Source organism: Stenella coeruleoalba (genome assembly GCF_951394435.1).
Source record: "Stenella coeruleoalba genome assembly, chromosome: 20".
Classification (NCBI taxonomy): Eukaryota; Metazoa; Chordata; class Mammalia; order Artiodactyla; family Delphinidae; genus Stenella; species Stenella coeruleoalba.
This window is the reverse complement of record NC_137166.1, coordinates 41,671,790-41,697,539: the sequence shown is the minus strand read 5'-3', so window position 1 is coordinate 41,697,539 and position 25,750 is coordinate 41,671,790. Positions and strand designations below refer to the sequence as shown.

The 25,750-nt window shown below is 54.8% G+C and overlaps 1 protein-coding gene across 1 annotated transcript in view; it reads left to right on the top strand.

Moving 5' to 3' along the window:
- The window catches only part of PEPD (peptidase D), a 114,401-nt gene that overhangs the window by 11,285 nt on the left and 77,366 nt on the right, over window positions 1–25,750 (top strand). Inside the window, exons 4-7 of the mRNA XM_079907767.1 lie at window positions 7,194–7,257; window positions 13,021–13,068; window positions 14,486–14,547; window positions 23,212–23,256. Of these exons, the coding sequence (XP_079763893.1) occupies window positions 7,194–7,257; window positions 13,021–13,068; window positions 14,486–14,547; window positions 23,212–23,256 (219 nt within the window). The remainder of the gene's footprint in view (window positions 1–7,193; window positions 7,258–13,020; window positions 13,069–14,485; window positions 14,548–23,211; window positions 23,257–25,750) is intronic.

The following is a 25,750-nucleotide window of genomic DNA, read 5'->3' as shown; positions in this document are numbered from 1 at the left end:
TGGGAGAAGTGTGAGGCCAGAGGCCTGGGTGAGCCTGAGCGGCTGCCTCCCTCATCATCTGTGGTGCCTGCCAGCTTCAGGGCCCTTGGCCCTGTCCACCCCTCGCGGAAGCCGTTCCTGCCTGCTCAGAGGCACTGAGGCAGAAGCTGTACTTAACTGGGGATGCTTGAGGTGATCAGAGGATCCTGCCAAATGCTCGCCGCCTTCCAGCGTGTCGTTTCTGCCAGGAGAGTGCTTATTCTGGGCTAATGTATACATTGCAGCCTTTGCTGCCTCGTGGGCCCAAAATACTCAGTACCAGGTAGGCTGGTGGGTCTGCGGCTGGTTTGAATGATAAGGCAGCCGGCTGCTGCAGGGACATTGCTCTGTGCAGAGGGCCAGGGAAGGGCTCCCACAGCTCAGCGGGCTTCTCCGGGGAGCGGGTCTGGCCACTGTCGGGCCTCCGATGCCTTATCTGTGGAACGGCGGTGATGCCCTCGTGAGGCATCGCAGGGCTGTGGTCACAGTGGTGTGGTTACATCTGTGACATCATGGTCACAGTGGTGGTCACTGGGGAGCGGTTACATCTGTGACATCATGGTCACATCATGGTCACTGTGGAGTGGTTACATCTGTGACACTGAAATGGGCGGCGAGGGTGCTGGGGACAGGCAGCTAGTAACGTCCACAGTATTGTGGCCACTCCCTATGGAGAGCTGGAACCTTTTCCCTCCTCCCGCGCTCAGCCAGGACCCGGGTGACTGCCTCGATGCGTGAACGTGGCCGTGTCACCGTGTGACCTCTGAGGCTAGACTGTGAAGTGTGCTACGGTTTCCACCTGGTTCTCGCTCCTCAAGCCCAGCCGCCACTCAGTGAGGAACCCAAACTCACCCACGTGGAGGGACCAGAGGCCCCGCTGACAGCCAGCACCGCCCGCTGGAGCGGGTGACTCCAAGCCCCAGTCCCTCAGGGCTTTGTTCCGAGCACCGACCTTCCGAGTCCGTGGACGTGACGCATGCTTTTTTACTCCGCTGCGTGTCAGGGTGATTTGTCACAAAGCCTGGTAGCTGGAGGAGTTTCCTGGTGAGAGTTTAGATCTGGTCTCCGTGAGGAGATTGTCCCGGAGCCCTCCCCGCACCTTGAGGTGATCACAGAGCTATAGCCTCAGCCCGTCCTGCCAGTGGCTCCTGTGCCTGGGCGGCACCCATGGCTTTGGCCTGGCTGCCCTCTCAGCCTCCCTGTGGCCCCGCCTCTTGGCTCAGGGCGTGCTGAGATGCCCACTGCTCAGCAGCGCTGCAGGCAGAGATGCAGCATGGTGAGACGTGGGCGTGGACGGTGGTGAGTTTCTGTCAGGAGGTGTGGAGGGGCTCTGAGTGCGTCCCCTCTTCTGACTGCTGCTGCCGCTGCTTATGCAGAGCTAACTCTAAGTCAGGGAGTGCCTGTCCGTAGGGCAGGGTGGACATCCTCCAGGGCGTGGCCCCTGCCTGGGGGACTGCACACTCCATTGGGGGAAGCTGAGCAAATCTCACCCTGCCTCCTCACAGCCATCATCTGGGGAGCCAAACAGCACTTGACTTGAGGGTTTTTGTTTTGTTTTGGCCAAGCTGCACGGCATGTGGGATCTTAGTTCCCTGACCAGGGATGGAACCCGTGCCCCCTGCAGTGGAAGTGCAGAGTCTTAACCACTGGACCACCAGGGAGGTCCCGATTTGAGGGTCTAAAACCCAGGACCTGATTGGTCGGGGAGCAGCTGTTATCGGTTGGCTGTTCTAGAGCATAATCTCCAATAATACAGGAATGATGTTCTGCACTTTGACCGCGGCTGGGTTTTAGAGCCACTGTTAAAAAGTTCTCATTTAGTCTGTCCCTGCTTTGCCAGGGCAGCTGATTGTCTGGTACGGACCTTGGAGGGTACAAATGGGTCTGTAAGGTGGGTCTCCCTCTTGGAAAGGCTCCATGTATGCGCTGGGCAGGCCAGACCACGCAAGCTGGTCCCAACGGGCGTTCCAGCTCTGCAGCAGATAGCTCGCCCCTTGTCTCTTGCCGACCTGGCTCCCCTCCGTGCCCATCCCCGGCAGGCCTTTCCCTTCCTCTGCTCTGGTGTGACCCTCCCCTAGTCCCCACGTCCCAAGCCTTTGGGAGAGAAGGCACGATGGGAACAGGGCAGTGGAAGGGGTTGGTTGTCTGGGGCTGGAGGTGGGGAGCAGCCAGATGTGATGTGTGTAGCTGTTTCCAGACGCTCATGATCAATAGGGCGGGAGTGAGGCTGATGGGATTACCTGGCCTTTGCAGTCCAGACCCACTGGACTGAACGTTTGACCTTCAGCTCCCCAGCTTCCTTCTGAGTCTCTGTCTGATGGCTTTTGAAAATCCATCTGGCAGACACTGCAGTCCAAAGTCATCCAGGGAAACAACACCCCTGTCTGTAGATCTGCCGCTTTCCGTGTAAACAGCCTGTCCTGTTGTCAGGGCTGCAGACGCCGGGGGCTCGTGGGCAGCCTGGTGCTCCGCCTGTTCCTCACCCCGGGCCTTTGTGGGGACAGGAGTGTGGGAGCTTCTATTTTGTTTTTATTTGGGGTCTTTGCTTACAAAAGTTTGGTGTCTTTTTTTTTTTTTTTTTTTGCGGTACGCGGGCCTCTCACTGTTGTGGCCTCTTCCGTTGCGGAGCACAGGCTCCAGACGCGCAGGCTCAGTGGCCGTGGCTCACGGGCCCAGCCGCTCTGCGGCATGTGGGATCTTCCCAGACCGGGGCACGAACCCGTGTCCCCTGCATCGGCAGGCGGACTCTCAACCACTGCGCCACCAGGGAAGCCCTGGTGTCTTTTTGATGTGAGAGTGTTTCCCATCATTTGCGTCAGAATCGGCCTCAGCTGATGGCAGTTTTGGCTGCTGGGGTGTCTGGGGTCCTCTAAGCAGGTGGGAAATTGCCTCCTTGGGCAGTTGCAGCACTGACAGAGGGTGAGCAACTTTGGGCCAGGTTGGGCGACCCTCCTAGAACCTTTGGAGCCTTGGCGGTTTTCTGCTCCCATCCCTGGCTGAGGCCTCGGGCTTGGAACGTGAGACAGTGTGGCTGGCCTGGGCTTTGTAGGGAGGAGGGGCTGTCCCCAGAGCTGAGGCCCCGAGCACTGCACTTTCTGGGATGGGGGCTGATGTGCGCTGTGGTGCGTGTGTATGTGTCTGCAGTGTGTGTGCATGTGTGATGTGTGTGGGTATGTTTGTTGGGGTATGGTGTGGTGTAGTGTGTGTGCTGGGTGGTGTGTGGGCGGGGTGGAGTGTGTGTGTGTGTGTGTGTGTGTGTGTGTGTGTGGTGTAGGGTTGTGGGGTGGTGTGTCTGTGGGGTGTTTGGGGTGTGTGTGTGTGTGTGTGTGTGTGTGTGTGTGTGTGGTGTAGGGTTGTGGGGTGGTGTGTCTGTGGGGTGTTTGGGGTGTGTGTGTGTGTGTGTGGTGTAGGGTTGTGGGGTGGTGTGTCTGTGGGGTGTTTGGGGTGTGTGTGTGTGTGTGTGTGTGTGGTGTAGGATTGTGGGGTGGTGTGTCTGTGGGGTGTTTGGGGTGTACTTTTTCACAGTCACTGCCCCCACCCCATACACACAGCTGGGTCACAGGACGAAGGCTGCCTCAGCCAGCCTGACGGCCTGGCCCCGGCTCCCCCGTCTTTAGGGAAGGCGCCCCGGGCACTGATGAGGGGTGCAGGCCTTCCTGAGGAGGGCCAAGGGAATTCCTTTGGCTCTGACCCCAGGCGGTTTGCGGGGAGCCTGACCCCGGTCAGCCTGAGGCCTGGCGAGGCGTTTGGCCCCTCTCCCCGGGCTCTGCTGCCCACGGGCCTCCTCTCCATCACCTCTGCTCTCCTCACCGGCCTCTCTGGGAAGTGCTGCCTCGCCGCCCAGGTTCAGGCGCCTGCATAGCTTTGGAGAGCCCTGCTTTTCTCTAACAAGCTAATAGAGCCTTGACATGGTTGCCGACTTCCTTCTGGGGCAAGTGCGGGGTGCCGGGCGGTGAGCCGGAGGAGAGGCCGCTGCGTTGTACGTGGCTGCGGGCAGCTCCGGCCGCTGGAGATGGATGGTGACGGCTGTGATTTGGCCCTGTTACTTATTCATTAGCCCCAGCTTGCCAGCTAGACCTGCGCTTGGAAATTTCATTTCCTAGAGGGCTCCACCGTGTCTGCACCGTGGGCATTAATTGAGAGTCTCCTTCTCACAGGAGGGCCCGCGCGGGGTGTGGGCACTCGCTGCGCCTGCCCTGACCCTGAGTTCTGGGAAAGGCCTCCCCTGTCGCATGCTGGGCCCAGCTGCCTGTGAAAGAGGCCTGCGTGGGCCGGGTTCCCAGACACTGGCTCCTTCTTGAAGACACAAACCCTTTTGAGTGGCACCCTCCCTCCTCTCTCCTGCCAGAGCTGCCCCTTCCTTTTGAAGGGAAGAGTTTCTGGGGTGGGGTCGGCTTCCCTACTGACCCATCCTCTCCCATCCAGTTGCTTCTACTTGGATCTCCCACACGACGGGGTCTGGCATGAGCTGCCCTGCTGGACCCTAAACTGCAGTCAGGGCTCCATGCAGCCCTCTGTGAGGCTGCTGTGGGCCCGGCACTCCAGCCAGCTCTGTAGGGCTCACAGGCACATGCCATTCCTCCTCCTGCCCCTCTGCTGGCTGGCTTGCCGTGGTGGCATGGCACCCTTACCTCTTAGGGTGACATTTAAATGATTTTTACTATAATTGGCCCCCAAACAAGAAAAATAAGTACTATTCAAACTTAATTATCTCTGCCCTTTAGAAGAAAAAATGACACGCAAAGTGCCGGAAAAGATGCTCCCCGCTTTTCGGGTTGTATCTGTCAAATTGTTATTCTTGCTGAGAACCAGGCCTGTGGCTAGTTGGGCGATCTGGGGCCCTTGAGGCCCAGTGTGCGTCGAGGTGGGCAAAGGGCATTTGGTGAAGCTGGCCCCTGGGCTCACTTGCTCCTGGACTTTGGGATGGCTTCAGCCGGCTCCCCCATGGGCTGGCTGGCCCTTGCCACTCCTTGGCTCCCGTGGCAGGTGAAGTGGCTCGTGGCTGGTAGGTGAGGGGTGGACAGGCAAGCGCACAGCCCTGGGGCCGCCCACAGATCACAGCTGCCTCGTGTTCTCCTCTCCTTTTCCCCCTCGTCCCCCCACCTCCTCTGGTTCCACCTTGTCAAGACGTTGACCTCAGGCTGAATACACGGAGATGCTCCCAGGTCTGAAGCCTCCTGGGTCTCTGCTGAGTCCTGACTGCCAAGACTCCCAGGTAGGGCAGGCAGGAGCACGTTTCCTGAGGTGTCCTTTGGCAAGACAGCTTGGGAGAGTTCGTGTCCCCGACGGGAGGTGAGGTGAAAGGCCAGTGTCCAGGCTAATGGCCGAGACGCCCCTCTGTAGGGACCATTGAGGCTGGTCTCGAAAGCACGTCCTTGGCTCTTCCTGAATATTTTGGGGGTTTGCCTTTGATGCCTGTCACAGCTGGAGGGGATGAAGTGACTGGGGACCAGGGGTGAATTGGGGAGCTGCCGAGAATTCGGGCATCTGTCCTGAGCGGGGACTGGAGCCGGGGCAGTCAGCGTGAATGTGGTGATGACACCGGTGGCCCTGCCTCTTGCCTTTCTGGCACGTGCTTTTGTGAATGGCTGCAGGGTCAGCTGTGCTGAGGGTGTCAGTGCTTGGTAGCAAAGGGTCAGCGAGCTCTTTGCAGTAAGCCCTGGAGCCGGGGCCTCCAGCATCCAGGCAAGGTGCTTGTCATCAGTTCCTGCCCCACGTGGCTGCTACAGGCAGTGCTAATGGAGGCACAGCCTTTGGCCCTTTAACTTTGAGTCCCATCTCAATCGCAGAAGCTAATGCAGTTGGATCGTGCAGAGTTAATTACCAGCAGGAGCTTGATACCCAGTGCCCGCTTCAGAGAAGCCAAGAGGGCAGTAAAGCAAAAAGGGTTCGGGGCACCAGGCCGCCGGTCTTAGCGGACCACTGTCTCCCCGGCCTGGCTCGCTGCCTACGGCTGTGAGCTCCCTGCTGCTGACCCCCAAGGCCACCCATCCGTCCCTGGTTTGTGCTCTGTGTTTCCGGGCCACAGTCCGGCCTGGGACGCCTGTTGGGGCAGAGAGGAAAACGGCGCAGGGCTCAGAGAGGGGAGTGGGAATCTGTTCCCTGGGTAGCGGTGCTGGTTGATCAGTGGTGTTGCAGAGGCACGTGGAGCTTGCTTTTAGAGGGGTCATTTCCGAGTCCCAAAGTGCTCTCCCTCCCTGTCCCCTACGGGCCTCCCCAGGTACACCGTCCTTGGCACCTCCACCTGCCTGTCGTCTGCTCACCCTTGAGAGCCCAGGAAGCACAATCTGAAAACCATCTGCTGCTTCCTCTGAGGCTTCTTTCAGATCTGACACTTGGTGACTAGAATATCATGCAATCACAGGCAGGATGGGAGTGAATCCCCCATGCTGATGCGGTGCCCAGGCGTGGGACGGGGTGTGTGTGTGTGTGTGTGTGTGTCTGTGTGTGTGTGTCTGTGTGTGTGTGTGCATCTTGGACATCCTTCCTCCAGGCGGCTAGAGCTCCTGATGTGAGCTCTGTCACCAGCAGTGACATTGACTCATCTGCCTACCAAGAGGCTGTGGGGGTGGGGATGGTGCTTGCTGGACCCACCAGCCCTGCTCAGTGCAGCCGTGACCAGGAGCCCTTTGTGAGGCGGGCAAGGGCTACCCAGCCTCCTCCGCCCTGCGTCTTTGTCTTCTCACTGGCTGATTTTTCAGGGACGATGAGTAAGCTTGAATGTTTCTCATCACAGTGAGTAATACTGTTACTGGCTTCTTTAAAATGTTAACTTTTAAACTTTTCTTTAAAAGAGGCTCTGTGGGGGCCTGGGAGGCAGCTAATTTCATGCCCTGAAGCGTGGGTGGGCTGGCTGGCTGCCCGGCGTGGGTGGGCTTTCATTGGTAGTAGAGGGAGGTTTGTCCTCAGCTGCTGGCCCCAGGCGGCCGGGGTCACGAGCTCGCAGGAGGAGCAGAGGTTGGCTGGGGGAAGGTGGAGGGATGCAGGTGGGGTTCAGCAGTCACTCTGGCCCAGTGTCCTTTGCCCTCCAAGCCTGTGTTGGGCTGACCGGCTCGGTGCCAGGTGCCGGCTGGGGCAGGGGTGGGCCCGGGGCTTCTTGGCCTGAGCTCAGAAGGCAGCCTGGACCCAGCTGCGGCCAAACCCTGACGCTGGCGTTTCCTGTGCTTCTTTTTGAGGATCCACTCCAAGGAGCACTTCAAGCAGAAGTACGCCGTGGACGACGTCCAGTACACAGACGAGGTCAGTAGTGGCCGACTCCTCCCCTTGCAACAGCCTGGCTGGACATCGCGGGACAGCACGGTCCAGCCACCAGCCCCCTCAGCAGTGCCCTTGTTTGGAGACAGCAGGCGAGAAACATGCCTTTCAGACCTCCCTGGGAGGCCCCTGCTTCGCTGGGGCAGTGCCCGACCTGGTCGCCGGTGTCTTACACCTTGGATGTGGCCGCTGAGCTGCTCGGAGGAAGGGTGTCTCTGTGAAGGTCTGATTAGGCTTGGATGGGCCTTCGCGCGTTGGGAGGCCCTTCCCACAGGCCCTCACCAGCTGTAGGTGCCGCTGTCAGAAGAACCCCAGACAGCGAGAGGCCTGCGGGATGGGGTGGGCTTGGAGGACCCCTGGCTTTAATCCTCTTCCCAGCATGATTGCCCAGTGGCATGTGGCCTGGGTGTGTATGTGACTATCTTCCTGGGGCTATCAATCTGTCCCGCAATCCAGGCAGTCAAAAGGGGCTGCCCCTGGGCTTCCCTGGTGGCGCAGTGGTTGAGGGTCTGCCTTCCGATGCATGGGACACGGGTTCGTGCCCCGGTCTGGGGAGATCCCACATGCCGTGGAGCGGCTGGGCCTGTGAGCCATGGCCGCTGAGCCTGCGTGTCCGGAGCCTATGCTCCGCAACGGGAGAGGCCACAGCAGTGAGAGGCCCACGTACCGCAAAAAAAAAAAAAAGGGGCTGCCCCTGACTTCCACTGCTGTTAGGGCCAGGCCGTGGCAAAGGTGAGAGCACAGCCATGTGCCCCCCTCGTCTCCTTGGGGGACCAAGTCCCCCTGATACTGCACCACTGCCAGGCGCACAGGAGGTCTCTGCTTGTCCCTGGGTGCTGTCATAAACCCCGTCCTCTGTGCAGATCGGTGCTGGGTGGAACAGCAACACCCCGAGGTGAGTGCCCGCCGCCCGAGGTGCAGCCCTGGCCTGGCAGGACCGGCTGCACGGAGCCCCTCCGTGCCACATTTCCCCAGACAGAGGTCGTCATACACTAAGAGCCGGGCTGGCATTGAGTGAAGAGGCAGGAGGAGTTACTGACTGGAGGAGGGAGAGGAGGTGGGAGATGGTAGAGCTGAAAGATCAGCAATAGGAGATGCAGGGCAAGCTGCAATTTCACTCACGCCTGATGTTGATGGAATGTACTTATGCATCTTTGAAAGTTTGCAACTTGAAGGTTCATATGTAGGGGACTTACTGTACCTTGTATTTTTGAAGTGCTAGAGAGAGAGGGATGCCCATCCTTAGTTGTGATTTTGTTCTGACCCTCTCCTTTGCTGGGTGTATCCCTCCTACCTTTGTAAACTGCATCTTAACATTATTGCTCTTTGGGACCTTGACCTTCTGGGTCTCCTCGGTGTGAAACCTGGAGGGGGCAGCCTGGGATGGGCCCTGAGGCCCAGCGCCTCGAGTCAGAGCGTCTCTCTACCGCAGCCTCCCAGCCACAGTCTGGTGTTTTTGCTTTTATGACCGGGGTGGGCGGGTAGGGGGGCGGTGGCCGTGAACTCAGCTCCATTTACACAGTGATTTCTGGGGAGAAGGAGAGCCGGCCTCCAAATGAGGTAAAACAGAGGAGGTCTTGAGTGTCAGGCCAGGAAAGCCTGTCATGATAGTGTAGAATTAGAGCCCCGCAGACCAGCTCACCTGAGTCTGTATTTATGAAGCAGAATCTGAAGTGAAGGCTTCAGTGGCGGTGAGAGCACGGTGCTTTCTGCGGGGCCGCGCCGTCATCACCGTCATCGTTAATCGGCCCTGTTGTGATGATTACTGCTGTGCATCTTATTGGAAGCGAGGGCTCCTGTGGACCGTGGGACAGGCGCTCCACTCCAGGATGGCACCTGCAGGTTCCAGCAACCTCGGCAGCTCACACAGATCCCCTCCTCCCTCCGCCCTGTCCCATGGTGGACCACAGTCTCACCCCGTCGAGAGGAATCCAAGGCTCCGAGCAGTGAAGGGCCTCGTGCACGGCTGCGTGGCCATGGAGTACCAGGGTTGGGATTTGACCCCACCAACTTTGGACCCCAGCAGCTCGCCCTCCACCTCCGCCTTTGCCCTGTCAGAAGTGAGCGGATGCTGCAGGACACGCCTCCAGAGGGGACAAGGCTCCCAAGTGCCTTTGATTTTCTGTGGCTTGAAATGGAGCCCGACTCAAGTACAGACACCTGGGCTGGGAGGCACTCGAGGGTGCCTGGGGCTACTCCGTCATGGAAAGCGACAGGAAGCCCTTTATGTTGGGGAAGGGTTCCCTGGACCAGTTCTGTGGTGCTCAGCTTGATCTAACAACCTTGGGCAGCCTTGGCCACAAATCACAGACGAGAAGCAGCTGACACTTGTCTCCTGTGAAAGAGGGCAGGAAGCCCCCACCCCAGGCCGCGGCCCGTCACTCGATACCACATGTACAGCACAGGTGTCTGATGTAGCAAACCTGGCTATCTAGTTTCCCGCCTCCTGTAGGTGATCCTGAGTTTATTGAGAAGGTAGAGTGAATGGTGGCTCCCCGAGAGGGGGGAGCTCAGGAGAACCTTGAGAGGGGCTACTAGGCATTGCCGTCAAGGTGCGGTGCGGTGGCTGGTATGCAGGGGGCGGGAGTTGGCCAGGCGGAGGGCACGTTTTGTGCTCTCCTTCATAGCACCAGGCAGATGTTGCCAGGGTCACTGGCTCGCATGTAAGAGACCTTGGTGGCAGCACAGTGATGGATGCTGCCTGCCTCTGCCTCGGTGGGTAGAGGCGTCAGGGAGTGGTGGGGTCTGCGGCGGGCCCTCTGAATGCTGTGTGGGACTGCTCGCCCCAGGTTACTAGATGCACCAGTTGTTCACGAGTAGCTGCAAATCCATGTTGTTCGTGGTCTTTCCCAATATTTAAATTTTAGAAACAAATTGAAATTTTTATTTTTAGATTTTTATTTAGCTATTTATTTTGGCTGCACCACGTGGCTTGTGGGATCCTAGTTCCCTGACTAGGGATCGAACCCGGACCCTTGGCAGTGAGAGTGCGGAGTCCCAACCACTGGACTGCCAAGGAATTACCCCAAAATTGAACATTTTAAATGCATTGCCGGCCACCAGCGTTCAGCCCTGTTTCAGACTGCCGTGAAGAAGGTTCAGTTTTAAAAGCTTTGCTTTCTGCACAGCGAAGCTCAGCTCCCGGAGCAGTGCAGGCTCTCTTGACAGCACTGGTCAAGGATTGTCCAGCCCCTTTCTCTGGATCGTCACCCTTGAAGAGTGGCCAGCAGGCCTGGTGGGAGCTTTGGGCACGAGGGTGCGTGAGGCCTCCACGGGAAGCCTCTGACTGTCCCCAGGGGAGGATCCTGGTCCACAGGGCGCTGGAGAGTTCTGTGTGTGCCGTCCACTGCGACCTGCCGGAGAGGCCAGGCTACCTGGGAAACTGATGCTGCGGCATGAAGCAAGGCAAGGCGTTTAACAGCGCTGGTTCATGAGAGCTGGTGGGTCCCCAGTGACCACTGGTCCACGGAAACGAGGCCCCGTGTGGACAGAGCCACGTCGTCCTGTGTGCGGAGCTGTAGTTCCCACCTGTGACGCATAGCTGCCTCACGTCCGTCGCCTTAATTTCGGAGGCAGGGAATCAGGGTGTGCTGACGAGAGGGTAGCACTGATTGGTCTCCACGGGGAAGGGCAGGTGCAGCGGCCTGGCTGGGGGAGGTTTTGCAGCCGCAGAGGTAACCAGGGCCCACTCAAGTGTTCACGATCAATAAAAGATGCTGCCCTGCCAGGACCAGCAGACGCCCGGCCTGCTGCGTCAGGCCGCCTCCGTCCGTGTGCACATCGGGTGGCATTGAGAGGGCTGCTTTCTCCTCCGTTATCCCCAAGCAGCACGTCCTGAGTCACAGCCGAGAGAAAAACCAGCAGCCCACACGTTTGTTATCCTGCTCCCCTCTTCCAAGGACAATAGCACATACAGTCCCCAAGTGCCTACTCGTGCTCTGGTTGTGCTGCCGCAATCGACGGACCGCTCTGTGCCGATGAATATAGACCCTTCAGTCGCCGTAACAGCACACCCAGGGCCAAGTGCGGCTCTGGTTCCTTCTAATGAGCCGCCCCCTCCTCGCAGAGGGCCTGGGGCCTGCTAGCGACTCACCACGCCCTTGTGTGTGCAGCTCAGAGGCTGGGCTTCAGTCATTCTCAGAGCAGTTACTGAGCAAACGAGGAGGGTCCAGGGAGATGGAGCATTGGGCTTGTGGGTGGGAGGGTGAGTCATGTGGCCGTGAGCATCAAAACCTTGACAAAGTATGGGGCTTGTCACCCAGCAGTTTCACTGGGTCAATTTTTTTTTTTTTTAAGGAAGTCATTTATTTTTTTAAGGAAGTAAAGACTTTATATCAGGATGCCCATCGGGGCATACTTTGTAAAGTTAATCATTAGAAATAATGTAAGTGCCCAGTAGAGGAATGAATAAATAAACTATGCCAGATCTGTTAAGAGAATATGACGCAGCCACCACTGTGCTCTCTTTTAACTATGGGCAGATTAACCCATAAGCCTTTTCACTGGTGAAATCTGGACATTTGCAGTACCAGCTTCCTGGGTGGTTCCATGAGATGAGCCTGCAGTGAGTGGCACAGGCTGTGGAATCAGGCGTTCCCTGGACGTTTACCATCCCCCGCAGTAGTGACTGGTAAAAATGGCGTGTTTGAAGCATATTTAATGACAGGAAGTAAGCGAAGCATGTAACTTCATATGATCCAAATGTCATTACAGATCTCTGTTTTTATGTGCAGAGATAAAAAGTCTCAGGGGATGGTTTTGTAGGTGTATTTTATCTTTTTATAGTTTTCGGTATCTTCCAGGTTTTCTCTGGGAGCCTCTCAGTATTAAAAAGCATGTATACATATATGTCAGAACTTATCAAAACGTGCACTTCAAATAAGGTGCGGTGTAGAGTATGTCGGTGATGACTCAGTAAAGCTGTTGAAACAACAAACAACAAATCCTCACTCCCGCCCTGTGTCAGGTGGGAGCGTGGGGAGGGGGCTCAGTGCAGTAGGAGCTGCAGTGGCCAAGATGCAGAGCAGGGGTAGGGCCAGGAGAGGAAGAAGGTGGTCCCACCGGGGTGGCCCGCCCCCTTGGGGTGAGGATGTCATGGCCGAGGCAGTGTGACCGGCCGGGGGGCAGTACAGGAGGGAGTGGACCAACCCGCCGGGGGACCAGAGACCTCAGTCCTGAGCTCAAATTGAGGAAGCGGCTACGATGGGGAGAAGGCGTCCCAGGCAGAGGTGAGCCCAGGCAGAGGCATGGGGAGGTGAGCTTGCGTGGCAAGCTCGTTCAGGGGGTCGGGTGGGAAGCAACCAGCGTGCAGGGCCCTGAGTGGGCCGTGGAGGGATGGAAAGCGAGGATGTGGGGTTGGGGGTGGCAAGTCCATGTGGTCAGGGGGATGAAGGGGGCAGGGAGGAGGGTGTCTACCCTGGGCACCAGTGCCGAAGAGATTGCCTCAGTGGGTCTTTCATGAGGGACCAGGCAGATGAACAGAGGTGCTAGCCTTGGAGGGCGAGTGGGTCTGGCTCTTAGGAGCTGGGATCTGTGTGGGGCTCGGAGCCAGGGCAGCACGTGAGGAAGCCGGGTTTAGGTTTGAGTCCCTCTCTGTTACCTGATAGCTGTGTGGCTTTCAGAAATCCCTTATTCTCTGTAAACTTCTGCTTTAAGGATGAGCTGTCAGTATTTAATAACGCTGGTACGTCCTCGCCGTCAGGCTTCACGTGGTGGCACTAAAGTGGATTTTTCTTTCTGACCTTTCAGATCGCCAGCGTCCTGACATCACGGAGCCCCTCCGTCCTCCTCACTTTGGTAAGTGGCTGGTGTTCAGGGACCAGGCAGCGTTTGAGTACGGGGAGGGGCTTTAGGGAGCCGCTTGCCCCTGCAGAGGTCAGGGCCATGGGGAGGATTGAAAACAAGGGTCATTGCTGATAAATAGTGACAGCTCAGTCTGAATTGCTGAACGTGTCCAGGACCACGTCCTCCATTCTCCAGTCGACCTGGGCTGTGTCCTGTCCCGAGGCCACTGTGGACGAGATGCCACGCATACTCCGAGGGTTAAAACCTGACTGGAGGATGTATTTGTGTCAGGTTGAGCTCTTGGGGTTTGTGGACGTAGAATATCAATTTGCTTCCACACTGTCTCTCCTCCGTTGTTGATAGAGAACGTATCAAAACGTGCACTTCAAATAATGTGCAGCGTAGGGTGTGTCGGTGAACACAGCCTTTGCATCTGCCCATGAGGGTGCTGGGCTGTGTGGACTCGGGGCACTAAATGACGGAGGGCCTGCTGCAGCCTGGGGCAGGCAGGGGTGCACGGTGCACCCTCGCAGGGTGGGGCGGGGGTGCTGAGGCTGTGAAATGGCTCCGAGGAGAAGTCTGCTTTCTTATACTTCAATCTTGGGGAGCTTCAAATATGAAGAGTATGCAGCCCTTCTACCCTCCCAAAGTGACCCTTCTCTCCTTTGTTAATTGATTTTTACCGAAATAGTTTTTCTCAGTTATTTTTGTTAGCGCTACACGTGATCTCTTTTTTCCACCCTGCAGTTTTGATGGCTGAGAAGAAACGTTATGATTGTGGTCACGGAGGGTTCAGTGTGTTTTTTTGGGGGGGATACAGTTAGACATCGACCTGTAGGTCTTGAGGAAGAATTAAAAGGCGATTTAAAAGGCCTGGCCTCTCTGGGCATGGCACGTTTTCCTCTGAATCTTTTGTTTTGTCTCCGCTCCTGTCTAAGTTCCAGTTGGAGTCTCCTTACAATTAGGGAAAGGAGAGGAATGTAACACAGTCTCGGTGTCACGGAGAAAGGCCCCTCCTGCCTGAGTCGGGTCACACCCGCGTCTCTGGAAGGGCCGGATTTGACAGTGCTTTTCAGGACACTGTCTGTGGGGAGCGTGTGTGCACACACGTGCACAGGGAGACCAGCCAGCCTTGGGGCAGCGGGGGGATTTGTGGTTGGAGGTGGTCCCGGTCCGAGGTCTTCTCGCCCAGCCTCCACCTGTGCCCAGGCAGCCCGAGCTGGGGTCAGCAAGGTGCTTGGATGGAGGAGGCCTTGCTTTCTCTCCTTTTCAAGCTGCAGCAGAGAAAGGAGGGCTGCCCTTGTGCTGGGGCCCGGCCTGGAGTTACCTGAAAGGCGGGAAGGGATGGGTTGGCTGGGCTGAGGCGGGGGCTCCCCGTCGTCGCCCCGTGTGGCGGGTCTGCGCCCTCACGTTCCCTCTCTCTCTCCAGTGCGGCGTCAACACTGACAGCGGCAGCATCTGCAGGGAGGCCTCCTTCGAGGGCATCAGCAGGTGAGTCCTGGGGCCCCGGGAACCGTCTCCTTTCATCCTCCATCAGCTCACGTCTTCACCAGCAGGCTGGCCCAGTCTACAGACTAGACACACAAACAGGAGGATGCTAAAAAGGGGTTAGATTGGGTGATTCGAGGACATGCTTAGAAAAGCAATTTGCCTAAATTCACTCCAACCTTGACTTTAAGGATCGATGCCACTTCCCTGTCAAGCTCTACTGTGAAAGCACAGGCCCGCCACGTGCTTAGGGAAGCCTGGGCAACCGTGCACACACGTGGGGCGGCTGTTTTCCTTCCAGGGACCTGCTCTGAGCTCCGTGGTCTTCGTTTTTATCATCCCCCTCCCCTCACTCCTAGCCCCTGACCTCCCCCAGCCTGGCTCATAGCTTCCCCTTGTCCCCTGCTGCCCCAGTCCCAGGTGGCTGCCCCCTTACCTGCCCTCGCTCCCCAGCGTAGCCCCAGGCCGAGCCCCCCAGCTCTGTTCCCCCTTCTAGGCCTCCCAGGCAGGAGGGCAGGTGTTGGGCACAGGGAGCCAGCACCTCTCCCGCCTTGCCACCCTCCTGCCCTGGCCCCTGGAGAGCGCCGCCTGCCAGCCGTGCCTGTGTCCCCGGGCTGGCTGCTGCCTGGCCCTGCGGGGAGCGGTCTGCAGGACCCGAGGCTGCAGCAGATGAGCCCTTGAGGGGAGGCACCTGCTCCTTGGGGCTGCTGAGTGTGGACAGCTCGCCCGGTCTCCTGTTTCTCCGGCCCCGGCCCCTCCCCCACCCCAGCCTGTACTCTGCGCCCCGGCATCCTCTGTCCTTGGTGGACCGAGGAAGTGCCTTGTAATCATGTATGAGCCTGAGCCACGGGAATCTGTGCGTATGTGTGATGTGTGATGTGATGAGGAGGGATTATGAGCTCATAAATATGTGTCACTTCCCCCAGTGATAAGAGCGGTGGGGCATCAGGTGTGCTTCTTCTCGTCACACGCATCTCCGCATCCTCTTGGGAGCTCCCCAGAGCAGCCTCGCCTCCCACCCCAGCAGCGATTAGCCCAGCTTGTTGAGATGCTGGCCGTGGAGCCGCTGTCTTCCTCCAGGCCCTTGAGTGGAGTGGTACGGGGCACAGCTTCCTGCTGCCTGTCCTGATCCGAGCCTCCCCTTGTCCCCCAGCACTGCCCGGTGCGGGGCGGCTCCTGTGCCCTGCTCACCTGCCTACACTCTGGTCCCGTGGGCTGGCCTGTGCAGTCTCGACTTGGGTCTCACTGCCTTGTGGGGAAGCCCTGAGCTAGAAGGAGGGAGCCCTGGAGGCTGCCACGCCGACCGGTTCTGTGACCTTAGCAGAACTTGCCTCTGAGCCTCAGCTCTCCCGCGGGAAGCATGGTGCTGCTCGGGCTTGCCGTGGGATGAAATGAGATCCCGCTTGTCCAGAACCTGGCGTGGAGCTGGTACTTAATAAACAGTTGCCCCCGAGCAAGCCCCCATCACGCCCCAGTGCCCCTCTGAGCGTCAGTTTCCCCAGCTGTGTAGTGGGCCAGCAGACTTCAGGATGTCCGATGACAAGACTCCTGGATGTCAGTGAGCTGTGGGGTCTTTCTTGCCCCACCTCCCAGCCGAGGTCTCTGCTGCAGAGAACGCCTTCTCAAGCACCCGGGGCCCAGGTTTTCTGGGGGAGCGGTGGGGGACTCCAGGGGCATCATCACTCTCTGTGAGCAGTGGAAGTTGAGGCCTTGTCCCCACTCCCCCGGGAGGAGTGCCACTGTGAACTGACCTCTCCCTCCACTGAGCAGACCCCAGCCTCTGTGCCCTTCTGCTCCCTGAGTCCCCGTGGCCCGTGCCAAGAGCCCAGAGGAGCCTGTGCTTGGCCAACACCCCACCCCACCTTGGGAGTGTTTTTGGAGAGCCTTAACTTTGCACACTCTCCCGGCTGGCCCTCTCCAACCCATGGTCCAGTGCAGACGGGGGCTGGCTGTGAGCTGCTCCCCAGGCCCCTCGCTGCTGGGCTGAGCACCTGCCCCCATGCTGGGGGGATTCGTTTCCACACCCATGTGGCAGGCTGAGTTTTCTGACTTGGCTGAAGTATCGCAGGTGAGAGCCCTCCCTGCCTTGGGGTCCCCCGGCCCCTCTGTGGTACTGCCTCTCCTCCTGTCCCCTCACACCTGCTCTGGGCCTTATATCCCGCTGTGGCACCCTTTGTGTAGCTCTGCCCTTAGGGGTTGCTCCATTTGGGTACCGCCCCCCCATCAGCACCCTGCGGCGCACTGTGGCCACTGACCTCGGGCCCCCTGCCAGCGCCTTCCCTGCAGAAAGTCGTGTCTGTATTCCTGGGGTCTGGGTGCAGCTCAGCCCCCTGTCGCCCAGCCACCCCAGCTCTGCCACTTTTCGGACCCTGCGCCAGGCTGGAGAGGCCCTTGTCCTCCAGAGCCGCTGCGGCTCAGTGACCGCATTCACCTGCCAGCTGTGAGCACCTCCCGCTGTTTGCAGGGATAATAATAGCCTGTTTCCTATGCAAGATGAATCTTGCCGTCGTCCTACTTTCTAATACTCACTCAGCTGCTTCTATCCTCGGCCGCTTCTCACTGCCCTAATGAAGCGCCTTATTCCTGGAATTTTTGCTTTTGACCCTTTTGAACTTCTCTGCAACACCTCCCATCTTGGATCCTTCACTGACCTGGTCTGGCAGAAGTTCAGGTTTTGGCCTCTCGGTTTGTCCTGATGGGCCGCCCCAGGCCACCTTTATCCCTTGGCCTGGGGGCAGGAGGGAGCTTGTGATGGAACAGTGGCCTCACCTGTCCACCCAGCTGTGACCTCTCCAGACGTGGCTCCTCAGGGTCGGCTGCTTTGGGCCTGTCACCTCGGTGGGACTGTGGCTTTGGTCCTGGGAGCCCTCAGACCTCCCTTGGCCTTCCCAGATCAGGGCCAGGCCGCCTGCTGCCCACGGCAGGGGGTGGGCCAGGTGTCACAGTGGTGGGGTCGCAGGGGACTGGGAGCAGGGAGGCAGAGGCGGGGTGGGGTGGTAGACAGGCACTGGGATCTCCCCATGGCCAGGGGCCCCTGGGCTCACCAAGGGGTGTGGCCTCGTCCTCCCTGGGGAGCCAGGGTGTGATTATGCTGGGGTGAAGGGAGCAGGTGGGGACAGTCTGTAGGCCTCGTGCTGAGTTTGACTCCAGCCCCGGCCACAGCTCCCTGTATGGCGGGATTGGCGCCCGGACAGCTCCCAGGGAAGGGGTGGAAGGAGCAGGCCCTGTGGTGGGCTCTGGCCAGAGGACAGGGTCAGGTGCTCGTCGCCAGGTGCTGGTGAGGGCGGGGCCGGGGCTGGTCTGTGGAGAGGGTAGCTGCACAGGAAAGACGCCTTCTTCCTGGGGGCGGCACATACCACAGCTGCCTGGAGCAGCTGGGTCCTGCAGCCTGGGCACAGAGGCAGACATGATTCGTCTTCGTTAGCATCAGAGGAGAGGTAGACTTGAGAGCAGGTTTTCCTCAGACAGACAGACGGACAGACCCTGGCTATGAAGGGAAAGAGATTATCTGTGGGGGGCCAGGTGGCCTATGGGCCGCCTTCTTGGCCTGAGGCAGTTCCGTCCAAGGCAGGCAGACTGCCCAGGAGCCCTGGGTGGGGGCAGCGAGTAGAGAGCGCTCTGTTTCACGCCGTTGTCTGACGGAGAAATATGGTCGCTGTTTTACATTAGCTGGTTTTTCAGGATAAGCACATTTCTTATCTTGTGGCATTTACTTAAATTGCCTTGCATATTTGACGATGATTGGTTACAAATTAATTCCATTTAAATAAGCAGTTAAGTATGAAATTGCTGAATTTGGGGGTTATTAATGCAGGAATATTAATGTTCAGGGATGTGAATTTTCAAACCCAAGAAGTAGAGGGACATTATTAAAACTCGACAGTTACAATAAAATGCCAGTCTGTGGTATGGGGACCAGTGGCTTTCCGGTTACTGTTAACTTATGTATCAAGTTAACAGGTTGGTTTGAGGTTCTGATTATGGCTCATGGAATCTCCGAGTCTCCTGAAGAGACGAGAACCCGCCCCAGCCCCCAGTGTGGGTGGAGTGGGGGCCTTCTGGGACCTGTTCTCCATCTTCCAGTTAGAAACTGCAGGGAGGAGCCCGGGGGCTGGAGCAGGGCTGGCTGGGCTCTCACTACTCACTGTCTATCACCCAGCCCACAGCTAGAGCCCACCAGGGAGGTACCCTCAGCTCCCAGGACATTGCCCACCTTCATGGGCTCTGGTGGGCTTTGTTGTTGTTTTTACACAATTATTACATGCTCGGTATAGAAAGCTCTAACTAGCACAGAGGCGAAAGCAAGGAATGTTCAAATTTCGTTACCTGAGTTAAACCACTGACATGGCCGTGAATGTCTTTTGGACTCTTATGTGTGTGTCTGAGGGTGTTTCTCTGTCTGAATGTGCATTTGTGTGAGTCTGTGTGTTTCTGTTTGTGTGTATATTTGGGTGTTAGTCCATGTTTATGCCTTTGTGTGTGTGTGTGCATGTATTTGCCTGTGTCCATGAATATACATCTGTGTGTGTCTGCCTGCGCCTCTTTTCTAAGCGTATGCCTGTCTCTGTGTGTGTCTGTGTGTTTGCATCTTTGTCTTTGTGCCTGGTCACCTTGCTGTTTGTGTGTGTGTGTGCATGTGTGTGTATGTACGTATGTTTTGTAACGTGAGATTTTACTGGCGTGTTTGGCTTTTGAGGAGATAGGCCATTGCTTTTCCTAGCGTCAAAGTGATATTTGGCAGAATGGGAGACGGTCTATATTGCCGTCTTTATTTATGTCATCTCCTGCTCTGTTCTTCACTCTGAGCCAGGTTGGCTCTCTGTGATCTCTTTGATATTTCACAAGTAGGGCTTGATTCTACAACACTTTGGTAGACTTTGAATTTAGTAGTCTTATTTTTATAGTTAGGGATCCCGAAAGCTTTGAAGATCTGGAATCCTTTCAGCCTGCTAATACCTCCTTCCCTCTCCTCGTCCTTGTCCCTCCTTCAGCCAGAAGTGGGGGTACCAGCTGCACAACGACAGCATTAGATAGGTGTTTTCAAACACCCATCAGTGAGGCCATGGAGGATTCCTGGTGGGTCACAATCCTGTATGCCCTGTGTGATATCCTGGCTTGAGATAGAGCAGGGCTCAGAATCCTGAGGATTGAAGGCTTCCCAAGGCTTCTCTGCTGAGGCCCATACATTGTGCTGGGCCACATGGCGCTTACCTAGCTGTCTCACTGATAGCTTGAGCTCTGAGTCACGCATGACAGAAGTGTCAGGGATGTGCCCCAACCTGATCCTTTTGTCTCCTGGGTTCCCTTTTCAGTTATGTTCATCTTATCAAAGAACTTTTGGCTTTGTAGATTTGTCTCTGTTGTATGTTTGCTTTTTATTTCATTGATCTTTTGCTTTAAAAATGTTCTAATCTCTTTAGGTTTTATTTGTTCTTTCTCTAGTTCATTGAGAAAGAAGAAAGATATTTCTGGGATGGAAGTTTATTTTTATTTATTTATTTATTTGGCTGCGTTGGGTCTTCGTTGCTGCACATGGGCTTTCTCTACTTGCGCCAAGCGGGGGCCCGCTCTTCCTTGTGGTGCATGGGCTTCTCATTGCAGTGACTTCTCTTGTTGCGGAGCACGGGCTCTAGGTGCGTGGGCTTCAGTAGTTGCAGCATGCAGGCTCAGTAGTTGCGTCATGCAGGCTTCGGTAGTTGCGGCACGTGGGCCCAGTAGCTCTGTGGCATGTGGGCTCTTCCTGGACCAGGGGTCGAACCTGTGTTCCCTGCATTGGCAGGTGGATTCTTAACCACTGCGCCAGCAGGGATGTCCCGGGATGGAAGTTTAGATCATTGATTTTCAATGTTCTTTTCTACTGCCTACCTTTAGAGCTATAAATTTTCCTCTAAGCACTGCTTTAGCGGCATTTCACCAGTTACGATATTTCATGGTTTTATTTTCTGATTTTATTATTTTCTCTTCTTTGAACTGTAGGTATTTAGAAGTTTATTGCTTAATTCCCAAACAATTTTGGATTTTATATTTTTCTGTTACTGATTTCTAGTTTAATTCTACGGTAATCAATGAATATTCTCTGTATTTCAACCCTTTGAAATTTGTTGAAACTTCCAACATATGATATTGTTTCATGATAAGTGTTTCATGTATACTTAGAGAGCACGTAGTCTGCAGTTGTTGGCTGTAGTGTTCTGTATATGTCAATAAAATTAAGTTGGTTAATTGTATTGTTTGTATCTTCTGCAACTTTACTGATTTCTCTGTTTGCTTGTTCTGTCATCAGAAGAGGTATGTGAAAATCTGAAACTATGCTTGTCGATTTATCTGTTTCTCGTTTCTGTCAATTTTTATAAATCAATTTTATTAGAATAAAATTTATATACAATGAAATTCATTATGTGTATAATTCAGTAAGTTTTTAAAAACAGCTTTGTCAGAATATAATTCACATGCCTTATACAACTGACCCACTTAAACTGTACAACTAAAATGCCTTTTTGTATGTCTATAGGTTTGTGCAGTCATCATCACAATCAATTTTAGAATATTTTCATCACCCAAGAAGAAACCCTGTACCCATTAGCAGTCATTCCCTTGGCCACCACTAATCTATTTTCTGTCTAGGGATTTGCCTACTTTAGCATTTGATGTAAATGGAGTCATGCAGTATGTGGCCTTTTATATGTGGCTTCATTCACTAACTGTGTTTTCAAAATTCATCCATGTTGTAGCATGAATCAGTACTTTGGTCATTTTTATGGCTGAGAAATATTCCAGTCTATGGATATATTGGTTTCTGTTTGCATAATATATCTTTTCCCATCCTTTCACTTTCATCTTGTGTCTTTGAGTCTAAAGTGTCTCTCTTTTTTTTTTTTGCGGTACGCAGGCCTCTCACTGCTGTGGCCTCTCCCGTTGCGGAGCACAGGCTCCGGATGCGCAGGCCCAGCGGCCACGGCTCACAGGCCCAGCCACTCCGCGGCACGTGGGATCTTCCCAGACCGGGGCACGAACCCGTGTCCCCTGCATCGGCAGGTGGATGCTCAACCACTGCGCCACCAGGGAAGCCCTAAAGTGTCTCTTTAGAGCATATGGTTGAATCTTTTTTTATCCATCTATTCTGCCAATCCTTGTCTTTTTTTTTTTTTTGCGGTACGCGGGCCTTTCACTGTTGTGGTCTCTCCCGTTGCGGAGCACAGTCTCTGGACACGAAGGCTCAGTGGCCATGGCTCATGGGCCCAGCCACTCTGTGGCACGTGGGATCTTCCTGGACCGGGGCATGAACCCATGTCCCCTGCATAGGCAGGCGGACTCTCAACCACTGTGCCACCAGGGAAGCCCAATCCTTGTCTTTTAATTGGAAAATTTAATCCATTTACATCTAACATAATTACTGATAAGGAAGACCTTTTTTCTGCCATTTTGTTATTAGTTTTCTGTGTCATGTATTGTTTTTGTTCCTCAGTTTCTCCATTACTCCCTTCTTTTGTGTTTAATTGACTTTTTTGCAGTATACAGTTTTGATTCCTTTTTTATTTCATTTTCTGTATATTTTAGTTTTCTTAGTGGTTACCCAGAGAATTACAAATGACTTCTTAAACTTGTAATAATCTAGTTCGCATTAATATCAGTTGATTTCAATGGTACACAGAAATTATGCTCCCTTCCTTTGTGCTGTTATTGCATACAGATTGCATCTTTATACATTTTGCAGTGACCTACACAGGTTTATCATTATAATTATTGCTTTATGCAGTTATCTTTTAAATCAGATAGGACTTACAAACAAAGAATACATTTACACTGTTTCCGTACTTGCCTACGTAATTACCTTTACCAGTGCCCCTTTTTCTCCTTATATGGATCCTAGTTACTCTCTAGAAACTCCTTTCACTATAGTCTGAAAGATTCCTTTTAGTATTTCTTATAAGCTAGGTCTTCTAGTGATGAATTCTCTCAGTTTTTGTTTATCTGGTACTGTTTTAATTTCTCTTTCATTTATGAAGCATAGCTTTGCTGCATATGGAATCTTCGTTGACAGATGGTTTTCTTTTAGCAATTGGAATATGTCATCCCGTATTCTGCCTTCTGGCCTCTGTAGTTTCTGATGAGAAATCAGCCATTAATCTTACTGAAGATCCTTTGCATGTGATGAATTGATTTTCTCTTACTGCTTTTAAGGTTTTCTTTTGACAGTTTGATTATGTGTCTGGGTGTGGATCTCTTTTGAGTTTATCCCCCTTGGAGTTCGTTGAGCTTTATGGATGTTTACATTGATGTTTTTCATTAAATCGGCAAAGTTTCTGGCCATTCTATTTTCAAATATTCTTCTGCTCCATTAGCTCTCTCCTTTTCTTCTGGGACTCCTATTATGTATATGTTGGTACACTTGATGGAAGAGGCTATGCTGTCTGCCTAGCGAGGGTGGAGGGTGACGTTTTGCAGCCAAGCAGCTTGTTCTCCAGCTGACTACACCTGGAGGACATGGCCTGGACTGCCAAGTCTGCTGCAGGACGTGAGCAGCAGCAGGCCTTCTATTGTCCAGGGAGTCATGAAGTTAAAGTTCTCTTGGTCAGGCTTTCTCTTGGTATGTCTCGAATGAAGTATTTCTTGCTGGGAGATGATAGACCATGGAACTAATGGACTTGCCTTGTTTTCTTTCTGTAGGTTCAATGTCAACAACACCATTCTTCATCCGGAGATTGTGGAATGGTGAGTATGGCTTGTGGCTGTTTGTTGAGCTCAGCCCAGGAAGGTGAGAGACCCTGCTGTTCCCGCCCACTCCCTCTCCGAGAGCCCCTCAGACAAGCTGGTCCCTAGAACTCTTCTCTCAGCCTCTTCTGTTTTGTATTTTTTGTTTGTCAGTTGGTCTGTTTTTCCAAAAGGGCACACGTCACTCGAATGTCAGTTAAATTTCTCTTTTTCTTTAGGAATTTTTAAAAGAAATCTTACCATAAATGAGCCAAACGTATATAGCTCAGTTAAAGTAGATAGTGAAAAAGAATAAAAATAAACATCATACATGATCCTATTGCCAGAAAGGTAAACATGTTTTCCTCATGTCACGCATATGTCACGACTAGTTGGCATCCTTTTTACGTGTCTTATGTTGCCTGCTCTCTTTTTCTGCTGGTACTGATAGCCCTGCCTGCAGTGTGTTTTCTGCTGGTTCGCAGCAGGGCGAGGTGCCTCTGTGGGCCCTTGAAGAGACCCTCCACCGATGTGCTGCCAGTTTTCTTCCTAAGCCATCGAGTTGTTTGGGTTTTTTTAACTTATTTATTTATAAAATGTATTTATTTTATTGATTTATTTTTGTCTGCGTTGGGTCTTCGTTGCTGCACACGGGCTTGTCTAGTTGTGGCGAGCGGGGGCTACTCTTCGTTGAGGTGCGCGGGCTCCTCATTGTGGTGGCTTCTCTTATTGCAGAGCACAGGCTCTAGGTGCGCGGGCTTCAGTAGTTGTGGCGCACGGGCTCAGTAGTTGTGGCTCGCGGGCTCTAGAGCGCGGGCTCAGTAGTTGTGGCGCACGGGCTTAGTTGCTCTGCAGCATGTGGGATCTTCCCGGACCAGGGCTCGAACCCGTGTCCCCTGCGTTGGCAGGCGGATTCTTAACCACTGCGCCACCAGGGAAGCCCTCGAGTTGCTCTTTTATAGCACTAAAACGTGTTTTATTTGTTGTATGGCTGCACTTATTCTGAATGTAGGAGAGCGGAGAGGCAGGGCTTTGGTTGTGTCATCCCCTGACTGGGAGGCGTGTGGACTCCTCACATCTGATCCTAAGGCCATGCGTCAGGTTCCCTGTCTAGTTGGGAGACCTTGCTCACCTGTCTTGAAGCACTTGGGAACACTGTGGCCTGAGGACGAGGATGAGTCAGCCGTTGAGTTTGGGGGAAGCGCAGAGAGGGGAGAAGGAGAGTGTGATCCAGGCCAAGGGGCCACTTGTTCAAAGGCTGGAGACAAGAAAGGGTGGTGGCTTTGTGTGGCCAGACTAGAGCCACACGCTGCGGAAGTGGCCCCTGAGTTTGGTTAGAGAGACAGGCAGGGGCCGGGTGGGCCGTGGTGTCTGCCTGGACTTTGTCTTGAGAGAAATGGGAACCAGGGGAAACCTTCAAGGATTTAGGCAGGAGAATGGTAGGATCAGGCTTGCTTTTTTGTTGTTGTTTTTTGTTTTTTAAAAATGTTTGGCTTTGTTGGGTCTTCGTTGCTGCGCACGGGCTTTCTCTAGTTGCGGAAAGCGGGGGCTACTCTTCGTTGTGGTGCGCGGGCTTCTCATTGTTGTGGCTTCTCTTGTGGAGCATGGGCTCTAGGCGCATGGGCTTCACTAGTTGTGGCATGTGGGTTCGGTAGTTGTGGCGCGTGGGCTTAGTTGCTCCGCGGCATGTGGGATCTTCCAGGGCCAGGGCTTGAACCCATGTCGCCTGCATTGGCAGGCAGATTCTTAACCACTGAGCCACCAGGGAAGCCCAGGTTAGCGTTTTTTAAAGCTGTGGGGCAGGAGTGGGAGCAGGCTGCCAGTTAGGAGGCTGCTGCAGGGTCCAGGTGGCCGTGGAGGGGTAGGTGACGGAGTTGAGAGTGAGGGGCAGTCAAGGGGAACGCTGCTGGGAGGAACCGGCCTTGATGCCTGAGTGAAGGGTGGAGTTGAATGTGACTCTGGGGTTTTGTCCTGAACAGCTGGGTGGTATGTCACCAAGATGGGGCAGGTGCTCTGGCAGGTGAGGGACTGCTGTGATGTGTTGAGTTTGAGGCAGGTGCCGGCGGGAGAGAGGCTGGGCCAGAGGCGAAGATCTGAGGGCTGTCGACAGGCATCGATACTGACCCTTGCGAGAGCTGGAGGGTGGGCGGGCCAGCAGCTCTGTCGGCAGCCCTGGCCCGGTGCCCATCCTGGCCGCACACTGTGAGCGTGGGGGCTTGTGTCCTTCCAGTTCACAGCCACCTCTTCTTGTTTTGATGAAGTAACAAATGCCTGGCCCTTCCATAGCCCCCAGCTGGCAGAAGAATAAACCCTGGATACTCAGGGACCGCGTCCACCTGTGTCCCAGATGTGGCATCCCTTGTGGCCGCTTACATTCTGAGTGCTTTGGAGACCAGGGCTGGGTTGTGCACCCCAGCATCTCCTGAGGGACAAGCCATTAGTTCGTCACTTTGGGACGAGCATGCTTTAATTCTGGTGACATTTCCAAGGCGCTGAGGTAGATTCTGCGTTAATA